Genomic DNA, 19,502 nt, shown 5'->3' with positions numbered 1-19,502 from the left:
TTGACGATAACTGAATTCAATGCTTGTGTAATGAATGCCTAAAACAATATTGTTTAATAGTTATAATTGAATTGTTTATGCTCGAGTTAAGGGAAACGTTTAACAAAACATTGTTTCGCGTTCTAAGAAAACTGGGCAAAATGCATGTGCGTAAAGTGTCGTCTCAGATAAGCCTGTGCAGTCCGCACAGGCTAATCAGGGACGACACTTTTCGCTTAAAATAGAGTGTCGGTAAAAAGGAACTTCCTTTAAACGAAAAATACAATCGAAGCGGAAAGTGTCGTCCCTGATTAGCCTGTGCGGACTGCACAGGCTTATCTGGGACGATACTTTACGCACGCCAAATTTTCACAGAACAAGACACAATAAATTAATTCGTTAACTTTGCCGCTGCGAAAAACATATGATTATAGTGCGTTTACACTGTCGGTCTGTCCGTCTGTCGGTAATAAGGACGATTGGTCCTTATTTTATTATGCTCCCCCAAAATTTATTTTGGGGGAAGCATATAGTCGCCGCTTCGTCTGTCCGTGTGTGCGTCTGTCTGTCTTTCCGTCCGTGCCCAATTTTTGTCCGGGCTATTTCTTAGCAACTAATGACCGGAATTCAATGAAACTTTATGGGAAGCTTCACTACCAAGAGGAGATGTGCATATTATCAGCGGGTTCTGATCGGATGATTTTTCACAGAGTAGTGGCCTTTTGAAATTTTCTATAAAAAAATTATTGTCCCCCCAACTACTGTGCCCTAAAGACGTTTCTTTTTATCTGAATATTTAGCGCAATATTGTGACAAAACACATTTGGGGAGCATCACCCGTCTCCAACGGTTTCTTGTTTTAGGTAGGTATGTACATAATACCTTGACATACGATTATCAAATGGTGTTGGTATTCTGGTTTATTGTGAAGAAATTAACAGGTTAACTTTCTTCATTCATTTATGTAAATGTAGGACAGTTTTAAAAGTGTGCATTCTTTTTTTAAATGTTATACACTGATATACATACGTCTGTCGGACCGTATTTGGTACAAAAACGAATATGTACAAGTTTGTTCCATATTCGGCCGAATATGGTACAACTGTCTAATTGTACCATATACGTATCTGCAGTTTTGGGGTAAAATGCCTGACCGAATATGGTACAAACTTGTACCATATTCGGATGAAAAATGTACCACATTCGTTCCGAATATGATACACACTCATCATCGTAATCATCATCATCATCATCATCGTTATCTCATCATCATCATCATCATCATCATCATCGTTATCTCATCATCATCATCATCATCATCATCATCATCATCATCATCATCATCATCATCACATCAATTATCAACACCCCAATGATCATCATCGTTGTTATCTTTACCAACACCACCATCATCATCACCATCAAAACCAACATCATCATATCCATTATCATGATCGTAATGGTGATCACAAAAGTTTTTTTTGTGATGATAATGACAGCGATGTTTTCGGTCGATAATGAGGATGTTGTGATGATGATGACGACGATGAGAATATCATCATCATCATCGGCCAATAAACATCGCCATCATCATCATCACAAATATTTTGTTATCATCATCATCATTATCATCATCGTCGGCCGATAAACATCGCCGTCATCATCATCTAAAAACTTATCATCATCATTATAACCATCATCATCGTCCGATAAACATCGCTGTCATCATCATCCCAAAACGTTTGTTATCATCATCATCATCATCATTATCATCATCATCATCATCATCATCACCACAATCATCAAACCCCAATCATCATAACCACTGTCATCATCATCACCACCACCATCATCATCACAATTTTTTTACCATCATCATCATCACAAATGTTTTGTCATCATCATCATCACATATTCATTTTACATTTTGTATTTTATAATTTGTTTCATTCAAGAGATTCAACAAACTTGTACTTTTTTCATTTATTGGTATACTGACAGGATTTTTCAAAGTAATATTGAAGAACATAGAACAGCATTTAAATTTTAATCCAACTGTAGCATTTTGACAAGACATAATATACATATATACATTCATTTTAGTAGCAGCCAAAATATCCCAAATGTGCTTCGTAAAAAGTTACCAGTAAATGAGCAAATGACAACAAATTTCCGGTAGAAGAACATAATCATCAATCACAAAAATAACATAACAGGTTTCCAAACACCGATATACATGTATATTTCACCTGTAATGTCTGTACATGACATCTATGATATCATACCAACCGATTCCACTAACACGCAAACGCAGCCATGCGTTTGCCCATTTTGGCCCCTTGATGATTTCTTTTATTGCCGAAATAAGACCGCTGTTTCTGCCCGCTCTTGTTAATAGGAAACGAACGCTAACAGGATTTCTGTTACTAGTATCTAGTCCAATATCCGGCCGAATGTAAATTCTAGGTGTTTGCAAACTCATTGACCTTATTAAATCTCTAAAGGGTTTGCCGACCTTCGCCAACACAAACTGGATTGACGGGTTTGATTGTATGCAGAACTTAAAAATTTCAACTTGAATGTGAAGTGGTAACATCAGAAATGGAAAAGTCGTTCGCTTCTGTGCCCTCCTATTGTTTATCATATCTTGAAGCTCTTTCAGGGCTGAACACACAGAGACGTCACCGTTGTCGCCAGAGTCACCGTTGTCGCCGGAGTCACCGTTGTCGCCAGACGCAGTGTTGTCACCGGAGTCACCGTTGTCGCCGGAGTCACCGTTGTCGCTGGAGTCACCGTTGTCGCCGGAGTCACCGTTGTCGCAAGAGTCACCGTTGTCGCCAGACGCAGCGTTGTCGCCAGATGCAGTGTTGTCGCCAGACGCAGCGTTGTCGCCGGAGTCACCGTTGTCGCCAGACGCAGCGTTGTCGCCGGAGTCACCGTTGTCGCCGGAGTCACCGTTGTCGCTGGAGTCACCGTTGTCGCCGGAGTCACCGTTGTCGCAAGAGTCACCGTTGTCGCCAGACGCAGCGTTGTCGCCAGATGCAGTGTTGTCGCCAGACGCAGCGGTGTCGCCGGAGTCACCGTTGTCGCCAGAGTCACCGTTGTCGCTGGAGTCACCGTTGTCGCCGGAGTCACCGTTGTCGCAAGAGTCACCGTTGTCGCCAGACGCAGCGTTGTCGCCAGATGCAGTGTTGTCGCCAGACGCAGCGTTGTCGCCGGAGTCACCGTTGTCGCCAGACGCAGCGTTGTCGCCGGAGTCACCGTTGTCGCCGGAGTCACCGTTGTCGCTGGAGTCACCGTTGTCGCCGGAGTCACCGTTGTCGCAAGAGTCACCGTTGTCGCCAGACGCAGCGTTGTCGCCAGATGCAGTGTTGTCGCCAGACGCAGCGGTGTCGCCGGAGTCACCGTTGTCGCCAGAGTCACCGTTGTCGCTGGAGTCACCGTTGTCGCCGGAGTCACCGTTGTCGCAAGAGTCACCGTTGTCGCCAGACGCAGCGTTGTCGCCAGATGCAGTGTTGTCGCCAGACGCAGCGGTGTCGCCGGAGTCACCGTTGTCGCCAGAGTCACCGTTGTCGCCAGACGCAGCGTTGTCGCCTGACGCAGCGTTGTCGCCAGACGCAGCGCTGTCGCCAGAGTCACCGTTGTCATACGACTGTTCTAAGCGTGATATTATGTCCTTGTACACGCGTTGATTGATACGGATACTAACGTAATGCATGCCAAATCCTTCTGGGAAATACCCCAATGCAATTGTTCCAACATCACCATCGAACTTTCCATCTGCTGACACAATTGATGAGTGTTCTAGTCCTCGGGTAGAAACTACCAGGCACTGCAAATTATATTCTCTCATAAGTGCAATGAGCGTGAGGTTGTCGCCGTATGTCCCATTCTTAGACATATTCTTAACGTATTCATCAAATGTTTCATCATAGACAAAAGTTTCATAGAAATATCTGTTTTCTACAATGTGATGGACTGCTTCCTTACGTAAAGCATCTACGTCTTTGTATATACCAATTTTACCAAGTTGATGCGATATAGCAGCAAATTGACAATTTCCATCCGGATTTGGGTCCATGGCAATATTCACCCCATCCAACAACTGCAGATTTTCATGGTGTGTTAAAACATGATAGTACTTAGTTCTGTGATTTTGTTTCTCTGAGCGGTTCTGTTTTAATGAATGTTTTTTAATTTTTCGTTGTTTCTCTAACGCAACAGTTAGGCTAGTCATGTTTTCGACCCCAACCGATTTGCTTACGAATCCAAGTTCGGGTTTGTTCGGTACTTGAAATGACACGATATAAACACCATTTCGTTTTACTTTTTCTACCTTGCCTTCGATAACATATCTTTTGGTTGGCACCCTGGATTTTCGAAAGGGATAGCGAATTAATACTGTCTCTCCTACTTTGTACTTGCTTGGGGAAGTTGCGTTTTTCAACAGCGACCTGTAAGCCTTTTTATTTGCTCGCCGTATGGTTTTCTTTATTTCACGAGAACTATGACGTTCTTTGGTAAAAACATGACTTCTTCCGTAGTAGGCTTCAAAGGGCGTGAGACCCCCAAGAACTCGTTTGAAACTTGTGTTTATGGCATAGGCTAAATCTTGAAGCCCTTCGACCCAGTTAAATCCACGTTTACTTTTTGTTGCAAATAGAATCTTGGCCTTTATAACACTGTTTGACCTTTCACACTTGCCCTGTGATTGAGGATGATACGGCCTACTATTGATCATTTTGATGTTGTACTTGTTCAACAAAAGTTTCATACTAGGGCCTTTAAATTCCAGTCCGTTGTCACATTGGATGATGTCAGGGGCAAGGTTAACCATCAACACGTCCTCTAATGCCTTTGCAACTTCACGCGAACTCTTCGTTTTCAGGGGTTTTGGCATAACGTACCTAGAATAAACGTCCACGACTTGTAGAATATAACTGTATGTGGACCCCTTGTAGCTAACACTTTGATTTTTCATGTTAATTATGTCAATCTGCCATCTTTTGCCTGGTTCCTCTTCTGTAATTGTCTTTGGCTTTGGCTTGTTTGTAAATCTCGGATACTTCTCATGGTAATACTTGCTATTGTACAGTATTTCAAGGATAGCTTGTTCCGAGAACCCCGTGTAATTTACTTTCAGTTTGTTGTAAATAACCCTTGCTCCACATCCTTTGTTTTCCATGAACATCTTCTCAACAAATCTAGGAAGATCTTCTTTCACAAGGACTTGCTTTCCGCCACACAATAAAGAACCCCGGTCACCAAGCTCGAAGTCCTTACGTTTTCTAATCATGGCCAAACAATTATTCTCTTCAGGTGTCCGTTTCTTCACAGGGACATCGAACGATCCGTTTAAACATCTATCGACCTGGGCAAGCACCCTAATTGCTTCCTTTTTCTCCTAATTGCTTCCTTCATCTGAAATAATATAATAAGTTATTATACATTTATACTTCATTAGTTAATAGAGCTTGTATTGAACACCGCGTGTCGAAAACGAATGTCTCACGACATGAGCTGAGCTAAAATCACTCGTCTGATAGCTCCGCTAAAATTTACAATCCGAACTTCCGGGCAATATGCGCAATGAAAGTAGCAAGTACTTCATGTAAAGTTTCATTGAAATCCAACCGAATTCAAATTCAGGGGAAAAATAGCGGGCAAACTTATGGCGGTCAACGGACAAACGGTCTGTAGAAACCAATGCTACGTGGATGGAAGGGATATAAAGAAGGGGCCCTGGGGGCCTAGGTCGCTCACCAGAAGTCACGACTAGGCAGGGTTCGAAGGTCAAAGACCTATAAACTCCATAAAATTTAAAATGTTCAAATCTACAGATTACAGGAGCTCGATCTGATTTTGGTGGAAAATACACTTTCGAAAAAATGACTGTAGCTTAAATATTTTAGCAGTTTAGGAGTTACGCACCCGGAAGGAATGCCACGGACAATTGGATAGACGGACGGACAACTGCAAATGCACTCTGAGGGGGGGGGGGCATAAAACATAAAAATCAATGCATGTTAAAACATCAATGCATATTAAGACAACTGAAAATTAAAATTATGTACAGTACTTACTGTCAAGAATTCTTTTGAAGTTTGAAGAAAGTTTGGATTTCAATTCTTTCTAGTCGAAAATCACAACTTTTCTTGCCGACCGCCAAGTCAAATATGGTTACTGACTTCTGAGTAAGACTCGTGTGCAAAATTCCCGCCTTTTTAAAGCGGCACGTTATCAAAGAAAAAATCGGAAACTTCAAAGCTTTGTCGGCTTCTCAGCAATATGACGTCGGAACGACAAATCAACTTTACAAAGTAATGTTTAGGAATACAGTCACACCTGTCTAAAGCAGCCAGTCAAACATCCTTATTTTTGGAGAGATATATTCATTTAAAAGAGCTCAAAATCTCTTAAATCGGATTTTGGTGAAAATACACTTTCGAAAAAAAAAGTTTTAAAAAATTGAAAATTGCAATTAATGATCTCAACGAAAGTATCTGGCCCGCCCGGGAATCGAACCCAGGCCGCCTGCGTGCCAATCTGACGCGCAACCGACTGAGCTAGCCGGCGAAACAGTTACACAACCAGCAAAATCCATGTAAAGTGTGGTTAGGTTAGCTGTTTCTGTTACTGCTAGTTACGACGACGACGACGACGACGACGATGATGATGATGATGATGATGATGATGATGATGATGATGATGATGATGATGATGATACTTTTGTCACTTCCAATATTAGGTTAATACAATGTATTTGAGTTTGAAAAAAAGTTTACACATCGGCAGACTATTTCATTTATTAAGAAATACATAATTTATGTACCATATACGTAGGCCATTTTCATTTTTATGAGTTTTTTTGGTATGTACCAAATACGTTTTGGCGAGCATAGAAAAACTTATTCCAACCGAATATGGTACAATTTTTGTACCATATTCGGTCGAAAATTGTACCATCTTCGGTCCGAGTATGGTACATTTGTACCATATTCGGCCGAATATGGTACAAATGTACCATATTCGTTTTTGTACCAAATACGGTCCGACATACGTCAAATGAACAGGTTTCATTGACTTATACATTCGCATTTAATAATCAAAGCGCTGAAGGCACTGAATTTGTTCGCTGTTGTATAATCTTAGACGCAACTCAGTTTTCAAAATTATGTTATAGCTTTTTATATCGCAAGTTTGAATGATCACTCAAATTTATAAAGAGTATGTCTTAAAAACAGGTCGAGATGTGTGGTTTTTTTTCCCAAATCATTGATACAGCTAATCAGTGTGCACCGGCTAATCTTATTTGACATGCATTAAGCCCAGTTTTCCCTGAAAGCAGCCAATATGTACCAATTTTAATGATAAACACTAAACTGGCCAACGTTGTCTTACAAGTTGTTAAATACACTCTATGTACTGTACCAGTGAGAACAGGTAGATGCGGTGGTTAAAGCAGACGCTTTTAGAATTCATCGTCTGCTTAAGTTTACTGGAGTTATCCACACAGCAGTCACGGATTACGGTTCCTACCGTAGCTAAGCCCATACTGATTTGCAAAATTGCTTCTGAATTATTTGCGAACTTCGCTCACAAATAAAAAAGAAAGCGAAATATGAGACGGGAAACACATTAGTGCGACATGAAAAAAAGTAGCACAAACATAATGCACGTCTGGACAATTTACCTCATTTGCTATGAGCAATTGCGATGCAATTTCTGTGTAAGATATTCTGCAATAATTGGCCAAGTAATGTGCTACATGTTTATGTTATCTTTGTATATAATCATGCACAATATAATGACCTTCGTCTTCCCAAAATATCAATATAAAATGCACCCAACCAATCATGTACTACACTACATGGAAGGTGATATAAAATGAAAATGTTTACAAGTATTTAATTTGTTTCTGTACGTCCGTTTTCTTCAAAAATATTAACACAAAACACCTCCAACAAGAAGTTATACGCACACACGCACTGCATATATTCGTTATTCTCTTAAAAGCCATTCTTATCGAGACATTGTGAATGAGTGTTATCAAGAACGCTTAAACCTATCGCTTAGACGAATTGGAGCGAAATTGTTCCGATTGCAAAGCCAGTATACATTCTGATTCATCACCAGCATATATCAAAATTTTTAATGTAATCGCAATCAACGCTCTGCTATCGAACCGAATCTCTCGTTTTGTAAATGGAATTGATTACATATAGAAATATTGAGCTTCGAGACACATTTTAAAGACTGATATCTTTGAAGTCATCTGCTGGTCTTTTGTTTATAGAAATTTGTTTACAATACTTAAATTAAATGTGGCAATTATTTGTTGCATTTTGAAAATATACACACTTGTTCGAATTTTGAAATATTTTGACATGAGCACAAACCAAGCACCAATACCATCGTCCATAATAAATTGCATAACTTTCTTAATGTTTAACTGTTCTTAATCTTGCAATGAGGCATTCAATTATTGCTCGTGTGCCAAAATGCTTGAACGATTTAGCAGATGTGCATTAAATTACCGTCGCATGTCAGGCGCAATGAACTTTGAAATTGCCATTGACATTTTTGGCGAGGGACTTGAACCATTGAAGTTTTTGTATGAAATACGCACCGGAAATTTACGTATGGTACGCTATACATTTTATTAGTATAATAAAACTTAAAAAAAATTATTTACCAATTATGCTTTTTGTGGAAACAAATCTTTATTTTAAAGTAACATAAATACTCAGAATCTACGTTGAAATTTTGAATATTGCTAAACGGAACATTGGTTTTGTCTGTGATAATTTTATTTTTTCGAAATATTGAACGAACTTGTCGTTGATTTTGAGGGTAAATGTGCTTTAAAGCCAAATATGTATATTATCGAACAATTATGTTTAGTTTGCGGCATAACTAGTAAAATATAAACTGACACTCATCTTTGTTGCTTAACATTAATCGGTTTGAATATTTTAATTATATCGAAATATACAATTAGAAAACGTGTTGTTTCTTGTTAACTTTGAATTTGTGACATTATTCCATGTGTGTGCAATTTGAGATGCACTTCATCACAGCAAATGCTGAGAAAAAAATATGCATGTGTTCTCCACTTATTTTACATTAAACAGATTAATTGTGTTTTCTAGAATTATTCGCTTAGCATTCATACACACTGAAGATTCTTACTCACCCTTGAAGATATCTTCGAACATTGGCTCAGAAATGCTGACGTTCAGTCGACACGTTAATTATTTTTGGTGTACTTGTGCGTTAGATATAATTAAACCCGAGCTGATATGCTCCCATTTTTTTATACTTATTCTGACTAATATCAATAGTTTGCTTTTCTGGCAATGCATATACAAACTGTTCTCACTTCGTATTGAATATTAATAACTTGTCTACTATATTTTCTAAAGATCATTATCAATATGTACACGTTAATAAAAATGTCGAGCGAGCGCTAGACGTGAAGCTGTTTCAGAAAACTTCTACTACATAATTGTGCATGCACTAGTTTACACTAGTTTCATGGTAAGGTCTTAATATTATACAAATGCAACCTTACCTTGCAATGAAATAGTGACATAAACAGAAGTGAAAACATAATGTACCAACATTCCAGACGTGAAAGAGGAACGCACGACGAAATTACACTTGTCAAACATCCATCATTAATTAAGCAAGACTACCTAGTCCAAGAAAATCTCAGAACGTTGAATACGTTTTTGTACTTTTGAGCAAACAAGCAAACTCCTGTAATTTTTCCCAGAATAAAAACTGTCATTGATTTGTCTTTGTTATAAATAAACAAAAGCGCTGTATTTATTTTTTGTCTTCATCAGCGGCCATTTTTTATTTTCAGATGTTTTAATACCATCTAGATATAAAAATAAATACAGCGTTTTTGTTTAAATACAACAAGGCTAATAGATACTTTGTTTTATATATATATAAATATGTTGTTACTGATACGCTAAGAACATTTTACACCATAATTATATTATTACATGGTATTTATCACAATACCATCGTGCAAAGCATAGTTATTTCTATCATCTTGCGAATTTACAGTAACACTTTTTCCAGGTCGATTACACTTCTGTTTGCAATATTCTATTTGTTCAGAAAAAAATGACAAACATGGATTTTCTATGTCACTTTTATTTAAAGCAGCTATGCATTAAACTATTGACACAGTCACTTTCACAGAACCGACACGAACCACAACATTTTTATTTACTCATACACGAAATAAAACCTTCTGCATGTCTGTTTGCTACGATACCATTGTAACTGAGTAATGTTTGTAATTAAGGAGTTCACATATATTTGTTGTTATTGCATACGGGTTAGTGGGATGCCTGGAGCTGTTTTCGTGGAATATTTATGTCAAAATATGTTACATACGTGGTCGCAATGTAAGCTGCAAATACATCAGAATTCTAAACCTTATAAAACTGTCGATAAAACATATATTTGGTTTGGGCCTTATTTTGGCTTAATTATGTGCATGCAGTTTCCATAAATTATTTAAAAAGAGCTTCTTTGTTTTGTTTTATTTTCTTGCTTATATTAAAAAACTATTTTTTGTGTAAGCAGTAAACATTTTGTTTTTTTCTAGAAACGTTTAATTCACTTGACCCATTTATGCATAACGTCTAGAAAAAGGCCTTGGCAAACAGCGTAGACACAGATGAGACGGCGCATTATGAGGCGTCTCATCAAGGTCTGCGCTGTTTGCTTAAAGGAATTTCTGTAAGAAATATTCTAAATATAGAAATAAATATACTAGACATCCCTAATTTTGGAAATAAATTGATCCAATTTAGAAGGATGGGAGAGTCCACCAGGCATAAATGGGTTAAGATTTCCAAACTAAGCCGGGTGAATACCAACCGTATGGTCAATGCTTGGTTGTTGTTTTTTTGTTTAATATTTTCATGTTTGTAATTGATGTTGTCGATGCTTTGTATTGCGCGCACTGTAAAACCATTATTATTAGCGAAAATTAAAGTGATGCTATATATTCGATAACTATCTAATTCCAGTTAATCCCCATACCAATGTCGATACCAATGCACGATAAACACATTAACACCAAGATTTATACAGGTACGCAATCATAAATCTCATTGATGCTATCACATGCTACAAGAGTTATCTAAGTGGAACATGTTGAAACTTTTGAGTGTCGGAGATAACCTCAAAACGTAACCATTTAATTGAAATGAAACTTTTCTATGAAGCTATGAATTGAGATTCGATGTGTATCGAAGATTCTTAATGATGACTTCCATCTCTTGATATTAAATGATAAGATTCCACAATGTGGTTCTGTTATAATTTTTGTATTGAGGAAATACTATTTCGTCTGAAAGGAAGGAAGAGATAACGATTATATTTACCATATTTATATACGTGTTGAACTTAAACGCTCGAATATGTAAGGGTTTGGGCTGAGTTTAATTTTGTTGAAATTTACCACCGTATAATAAAACAAACCAATCTTTCTAGTTTCGAATTATCATATAGTTTTGTATTATTATCAGGTAGGAAGATAATAACTTTTTCATTCAATTGAATATTAGAGGTTAAAGTGATATTATGGGCATCTAACAGTGTATAGGTGTCTATCGCAACCGTTGTTTATTTTTGGTGTGTTCACTTCATATACACTTACATTTGTTAATGCAGCATAAACATACTAAAACAATATCCCGGAAAGAGAAAAATAATGCATTTGAAAGTTAGTTTTAGTGCCGATTCGTTTATACGACACAAAGACACAATTTTGTTTTACGGATCATTTCGGCTTACAGGACTGGGTGAGTCACGTAAAATATCGAATATAAAATATATTTTTATAAACAACTGGGAGCAAGATGAGTTTCAGATAATTGGTCAGTATCCACATTTTAACTTAATCTTTTGACCTGTTAATTCTTTTCAGCTCAATTCAGTGAAAAATGCCCATAATATCACTTTAATATATGTCATAAAAGTTTAACAGATGTCATTCGTCTGTTGCTCATATATGATCTGTCTGCTCGCTGAATTGGCCAGTCGCAAAGCGTTGAGTCACACGCACCATCTGTATTTGATGTTGTATTCGCTTTTGTTTCATACAGTTGAACATGTGATACTCAATCTTTTATTTTTCTGCTATTTTACTTGTGGGCACTCTGTAAAATACATTAGTTTGATAACATCGCGTAGTGGTCAGTTATCAAAGGTTGATAACATCTCCGACACTGTTTGCGCGTGTCAATGGCCCGTTAATATTACCATCATCATGTGAATGCTTCACGGACATGTGTACAAATGGTTCTATAATGTATACGCTCGGGAATTATTACTGTGCTGAAAACAATAAATGTGTCATAAAACTTCTCACCGTATCAAAATAAAATCTTCTTGTCTATCATTCCGATGGACATGCTGGATCCCTTTGCGCAAAGGTAGACTTGCCTTTCAAGTCCTCCAGTCTGCAGTAAAGATTTTCGTGCAACGTGATACATGTAACACAGACACCGTTTAACATCAAGAACATGATCGTATTTAGAATAAGCATTAATAAGCGCTGAATTGATAAAGTGTTGAACGAAAAGTACAAAAGTAAATATCTGCCGATATTGTTATAATACATAATGTTATGCATTACAATAGCATTATTGCGCACTCGTAAGAACAGACGAACAAAAAAATCAATCAATCAACGCAAATCATAACAAAGCCTAAATGCTAAGTTTCTTAGTTGAGCTGGTATTTCGATGTCTTATAGCGTTGTTTATAACAGTTCAGTTCTATGAAATATCAGGCCAAAGCCTTAGGTCCTATTGCCCTCTTGTTTAATGTTCATCTAAATTACAAATAATTCCGTATAAATTAAATTCAAGTCCTAGATTTAAACCTTACCGTCAGCATCATCGTTTGCAACCGTCCGTTGAATAAGTGTAAACATATTTATTTCAATCAATCATGCACACTACAATCAGTAAAAGAAAAGGATTGAAACGAAAGAAATGTTTATATAGTTTCTCTCCTTTTTTGGAATTATCGAGCATACAAAGTCGTACTCGAAAATTATTATTAATCTTGGGACATTTATTTTATTTTATTTCCTTGGTTGACTGATCATCAAATTTTAACAAATCACATCGGAAAATGACCGATGCAAAGACCTCTTTTTTAATAAAAAAATTAATCCGCGAATTTACTTGTCCACGAAAAAATAATTCTCGAAACACAACGAAATATTATGTCAACGAATATCAATGATTTTAAGTACTGTGTCTCTTTTTCCAGCAATTTTGACAAGATGGGCGGACGAACTTGGTTGGTCGTAGCCGTCGTCATGGTTGCATTGCTGAGTGACGTCATAGATGCTCAACGTGGTGAGTTCGATGTTGTGATTCTTTGTAGGAGAAATAATTTTCGAGATATCGTAATATTTCGCCCAGAAAACTATTTGGATTTAAAATGCGTTATATTTCAGTAGTTGATTAGCCATGTTTTTCAAAATGTTAACAAAAAGTACCATACGAAGACTTTTTTTTAAGTAAAAGTGATGGCTATATATTTATTTTAAAATTGTTATATTTTTCAAATAAATAAAAAAAACTCCATATAAATGTTATTTTTCACATGAATATTGCTTAATTTTGTTTTGATTATTTATTAATATTTAAAATGACGGCTTCGCAGTTCAGAATTATTTTTAATAACGAACTACATATTAATTTATGTTGATTATTGACTATGACTTGTCAGATACACACGTTGCGTTATATGTTCTTCTTGAAATTTCAGCATACATCTTTATTATAGAATATTTATAGACAAACACCTTGCTTTCATGCTCGATCACTTGCTTTGGTATATTACTAACCGTTCATACACTTCTTTAACTAAATTGATGTTGTTTTAATAATTTCAGTTCATGAAACCCATTATCATACCTTTTCAGTGTATTTTCATTCATTTCACATTCAACATGGATAATTTAGATTATTTCAAGCTACATATTTTCTTTCAGTTACGATAATCGCTTCGATGATTTTGTATCGATTTGTTGCGCTGACAAATATTTGCTGTTTTCGTTTAAACAAAGTTAACATTGTAATATTCAGCGTCCCAATTACCGTTTCTTTGACAAAACCACTGCCGTCGTGCTTTCGTTTTGCGCTAACTGAGGGTTGGCGCTTGTTTCTATGATTGAATTATCGATATATGGCATCGTTACAGCGCCCGGATTTCCCGAATATTCTGGTAAGATATCCCTCCCTAACCTATGTAACAGTGTTACTATAATTTGTCTAAAACAACGTGTAGCGTTCAATCGTTTGTGTTGTAGTGTTTGGCGTTAATTGTGTTTGTTTGTCACATTATCAAACGTTGAACAACAATTAACGAGTAAATCTAAAGTGGTGTATGCACGGTCTATTTTCAAGTAAGTTTGCAGCTGAGCACTGTCCGCATTTGATGACATTTAGGTAAGACATTACTGCCTCACACAGGAGTACATACATCATATATGTACTTAAAGTAAAACTTCAACAAACAAAAACAGGCCGGAAATCAAATACACATGTATACACAAAGTGAAACTTCAACAAACAAAAACAGGCCGGAAATCAAATACACATGTATACACAAAGTGAAACTTCAACAAACAAAAACAGGCCGGAAATCAAATACACATGTATACACAAAGTGAAACTTCAGCTGCACTTGCATAAAAACCTTTTTTAACATAAATTTTATAAATTAAACAGGCAATTATTAATTTGGTTCACAAAGCGTGTCATTTACAGATAAATATATTTCTTATTTGGATCTTTGATCTTGTTTTGTTATTAGTTAACTGGAAATGATTTTTGTGTATTACGCCTTTGTTAGTGAATGTTTTGTACACACGTGGTTTTAATGTCTTGTATATATGTCTTTCGTGTAGTCTAAATATCGAATAGCATGATTTGACCTTTTGAATAAACTTAACTATCAATATTAATGTTCGTGATTAACCGTGTAGAAACAATATAGTATCATTATTTTTGGAATAATCGCATGCCTCCAAGAAATTCACTCCTTTAAAGTATTCTTAATTGTGTATTCAAACAACGCGTCTTTGTTTAATTGACCTCGCCATCAAAGTCGATAACAATTCCCAATTTATAAAATCTTAATGCATGAAAAAATGAAGTGTACCAAATTGTTAAATGTTTAACAAAATATGTTCTCGTCTCTTCATGTTATCATACAGATTTTTGAAATAGGTGAAACAATGTAATATTTATTAAATGTGAATTATATCAAATATATAAACATTACAAATACTATATCAGTAAAATTATTGGCAATGATATATTTATATAGAAAATTAAGTAGTTCAAATGTTGACATTAATATGTCATGCTTTAATATCAATAGTATAACGTGTGGTTTGTAGATATTGGCTCCAATCCAGTAGACATCGTATTTGTTGTGGACACTTCTGCGTTCAACAACGAAACAGCGGAAGATGAGATCGTTGTTAAAGCATTCATAGCCGGTTTCCTCGACAACGCTGATGTCGATTCTGGAGCGGTCAAAGCCGCTTTTATCACGTACAGCACACATCCAAAAGTCGTGTTTGACCTTGACGACTATTCGAACAAAAGTGAAATGGTGAACGCCGTGTACATTTCCGAATTCGAGGAGGGAGAACGGAACACTGCAGACGCCTTGGGAAAAGTTCGCTCTCAGATTCTCCGCCAAGATAGACCGGATGTACCAAACGTTATTGTTCTTATTATGACCGGGGCGTCTGACAGGAACAGTTTTCGGACATTGCAAGAATCGGATGCGTTGAAGGTCGCTCGATCAACTATTTTTGTAATTGGCGTGAATCTCGACGAAGATGGCACAAATGAATTAAATCAACTCGCTAGCAAACCGACCATAGATCATTCGTTTCAAGTGACGTCGTTTTCCGAATTTGACATTTTGAAGGATGTTTTATTTGTACAGATTTTTGACTGTAAGTACTCTTTTTTGCAATGAATGTTCAGGCGTAGTTCTGAGTATGATGCAATTTACGTCTGGTAAATTTGCTATTATGATACTTTTATTATAAAAATTAAATTTTCTAAAATATTCATAGAAATCATGTCAAATTATAAGTATTGCTTTTCTCAATAATGCCTATTCTCAATAGGGTTTCTTTCACACGATATGAGATTTTTTTAATTACGTTCATATATCAGTTTTTCATTATATATTATTTTTTCCTTGTATATTTAATCTTTTTTATCTTTAAAGTATATATTTTGCGTTTTTTTAACACAGGGGCGGAACAGGCCTATAATGTCCCTGCGACAGGTATGTTAATTTTTTACATTCCTAAACCGGTATTGAACTGGCTTATTAAATAACGTGCGCAATGTCCATTACCAGCCGTGAAAACATAGCACTTTGTAAACTTGTTATCTGTATCTTATCTGTTCGCGACAAGTGATGGTTCATAATAAGTAAACACATATGTCTTTTATTGTTTTTAATGTATTATTCTAATGACACACAGTTTTATCAGCATATGTTTAAAATACTTGTTGATGTTTGTTTTGTCAATTAGTCGCAAAGCAAAGCAAATAGTGTATAATGGACCATTTCATTAAAAAAAATATGAATGCATTCGATTTTATGTTAAAATGTTTATTTGATACTATAAAATATAATGATCAACATTTAATGCAAAACTTCTTTGCATGAAAAGTATGCGCTTATACATTATTTAATTAAGTTGAAAAGTTGAAATTCAATACCTTCACCTACACACTCACGTTCAATTGAGTCTCGCTCTGGTAAAACTGGGCTAAATTAATGTGCGTAGAGTTACATCCCAGATTATGCTTTTTATTCCACATAGGCTAATCAAGGACGACACATTCCGCCCAGACTAGAATTACTTTTGTTTAGAAGAGTAATCATTGAATGAAAGATCCATTCGAGCGGAAAGTGTCGTCCCGGATGTATTAGCATGTGCACATGCATTGAGCCTAGTTTTCCCAGAACGCTGGTGTATTATTTTCAGGAACAGAGTCGCTAGACGTCGCTTTTCTCCTCCATTTCTCACATACGATGACGTCAACAGCGCATGATCAGATCTTGGGATTCATGAAATCCGTCCTCCAGTATTCTGGTCTAGATGGCGATAAAGTCAAAGTCGGTGCGGCTATTTTGAGAAAAAAGGGCACTGTACTATTTGACCTCAACGCCCATAGCGGTCAAGAGGAAGTGTTCGAAGCAATCGACAAGATCAGCTACACTTACAGGTTTGTTTTTTAAAACACCGTGTGTGTGCCTGTGTATTTCGAAGTTTATTAGGTCTTTCTGCGCCTGAGGCTGCATTATACGAGTACCATGAGTGTGTCCCTTATTAACTGTTTTACTCAACGAAAGTTGTGACGAATGTTTAATTTCCGTTTTCCAACTGTTAATTAAACCAATTAAGCAAAAATACATCGGAAAGGACCGACACAAATTTTGTTTTCCAATTTACGAAATGCACGAATTAACGTGTGAGCAAATATATTCATTAAACAACTTCGACATTTAATTCCAACCAATTAAAATGTTTTTACGGTATAAGTTCTGGGCATTTACGTTTTTTTAAAATTATTTTCCTTTGAAATTAGCCACTGTCGTCGCTGCCATGTCTATGGATAAGCAGTAATGGCTTATAAGTAACGTCTTTGCAAAAGCTTTTGTTTTTAAATATTTCATCGCTGACTTATTGTAAAAATGTTTAAGCTCAGCTAGTTGAGCATTTGCTAACATTTGAAACATCTGCATGGACGAATCCACGTACAAATAATTGAGAAAATTACATAACATTAGGTATGCTTGTTATAATAATATATTCAGGGTTTATGTTTCTGAAATTTAGGAACGTTATAATTACAACTCATGTGAATTTGTATCTTATTGTCTTCAGAAAATAGTTATAGTCAACGTGGCTCATGAAACACAAAACACAAGTGTATAATTGACAATAGTCGACGTCCACGTATAAACCTGAATTTCGAAAATTTGAATATAATTGCATATGTTTGTCTCACTTATTTAACCTGTTGATATTTAAAATCTCACACGAGTACAGTTTAAGTTGACGACCCTCGGAATCATGCTGCCTTATTGACCGCAGTACTGTCTTTAAATCACTCTTTAGTTTTATATATCATAGAAGGCAAATAGCGCTTCTAAATGGCTTTTGACAATGTTTCAATCTTTGGTTATCTAATGCCTAAAGGAAAAATATCGCTTTATACTGATCATTGGTGTAGAAACAATACTTTTGTGCATAGAACAAAGCAGACACACATTGTTCCAACATTAGTGTTGAATTCTAGATCATTTTAGACAAACATTTCTCTATGTGCCTTTGGGGGCGCATTCGTTTGGTTTCTTGATCAAATAATTCAAATATCGCTTCTGAATGGCTTTGTTTTAGCGGGGAATCTTTTGGTGTCTAGATCTAAGAATTAAACATTGCTTCACACTGTCTTTGTTTAAGATGGCGTTTAGTGAGTGTTCTAGATTCAAGCAGACAAACCTTTCTCCTAGCTCACTTTGTTGTGTGAGCGCATTCATCTGGTTTCTCGATCCAAACAGTTCAATCGCTTCGTATGGCTTTTGGTGGACGTACTCTTTCCGGGATTCAAGAAGTCATATATCACTGTCAACTGATTTTGTTTGAGAAAGCATCCTTTGGCTTTCTTGATCCAAGAAGTCGAATAACATATAAAACTGGGTTTGTTTTAGGGCTCATATTTTTATTTTCTAGGTCCAAGCCGGCAAACTTCGCTTCTGGCTTTGATACAGTCAGGACTTCGTTGTTTACGGAATCTAGAGGCGACAGGGCTGAGGTACCAAATCTGATTATTCTCATAACGGACGCAAACTCGAACGAAGACGTGGGAGGAACCATAACAGCTGTCGAGAAGGCTAAAGGTACAGTCTATCTTGATGATAATAATTGATACAATTGTCGTTTTTGGCTAAAAAGTACCCGGGGTACTTTTAAGAATTCTGAAAAGTACCAAAAATAATCTTAAAGGAAGCCATACTCCGGGAAACGTTTGGGTATACTTCTTATTCACATATACAAGTAATTTCAAAATATTATCGTTTAAACGGAATAATGACATAAGTAATCGATACATAGCATTTAATTTGGTCTGTTGAAAAGCTCATTAACAGTAAAGTCCGACAAGCTAGGATGTTTTGTTTGTGAAAAACCAACGAAAATGACTGTGACAGAATTAAGAAAAAAGTCAGCAACACCCGCAGATCCTTTGATTCAAGAAGTCCATTCCTAATTGTTTTCGTTTCTATGACATCCTTTATGGTTGTAATCCTGATCTGCATGTTTGGAAAACCAATGTCCCAGTTTTAGCAAAACGACTCGAGTTGTCTCAATTCAAAGGTCCACGATCCCATTACAAAACTGGTGAACAAACACTTTTCAATAGTAT

General features: G+C 36.5%; 1 protein-coding gene across 1 annotated transcript in view; it reads left to right on the top strand.

Annotated features, from left to right (window-relative positions):
• Nucleotides 1-19,502, top strand: part of LOC127849039 (collagen alpha-6(VI) chain-like) — a 76,722-nt gene that overhangs the window by 45,815 nt on the left and 11,405 nt on the right. The window contains exons 2-7 of the mRNA XM_052381763.1: nt 13,294-13,382; nt 14,233-14,256; nt 15,437-16,006; nt 16,315-16,347; nt 17,060-17,300; nt 18,812-18,978. Of these exons, the coding sequence (XP_052237723.1) occupies nt 13,307-13,382; nt 14,233-14,256; nt 15,437-16,006; nt 16,315-16,347; nt 17,060-17,300; nt 18,812-18,978 (1,111 nt within the window). The 5' untranslated portion in view covers nt 13,294-13,306. The remainder of the gene's footprint in view (nt 1-13,293; nt 13,383-14,232; nt 14,257-15,436; nt 16,007-16,314; nt 16,348-17,059; nt 17,301-18,811; nt 18,979-19,502) is intronic.

Source organism: Dreissena polymorpha, chromosome 10 (genome assembly GCF_020536995.1).
Source record: "Dreissena polymorpha isolate Duluth1 chromosome 10, UMN_Dpol_1.0, whole genome shotgun sequence".
In the NCBI taxonomy this organism is placed as follows: domain Eukaryota; kingdom Metazoa; phylum Mollusca; class Bivalvia; order Myida; family Dreissenidae; genus Dreissena; species Dreissena polymorpha.
This window is presented reverse-complemented; position numbering and strand designations above follow the sequence as displayed.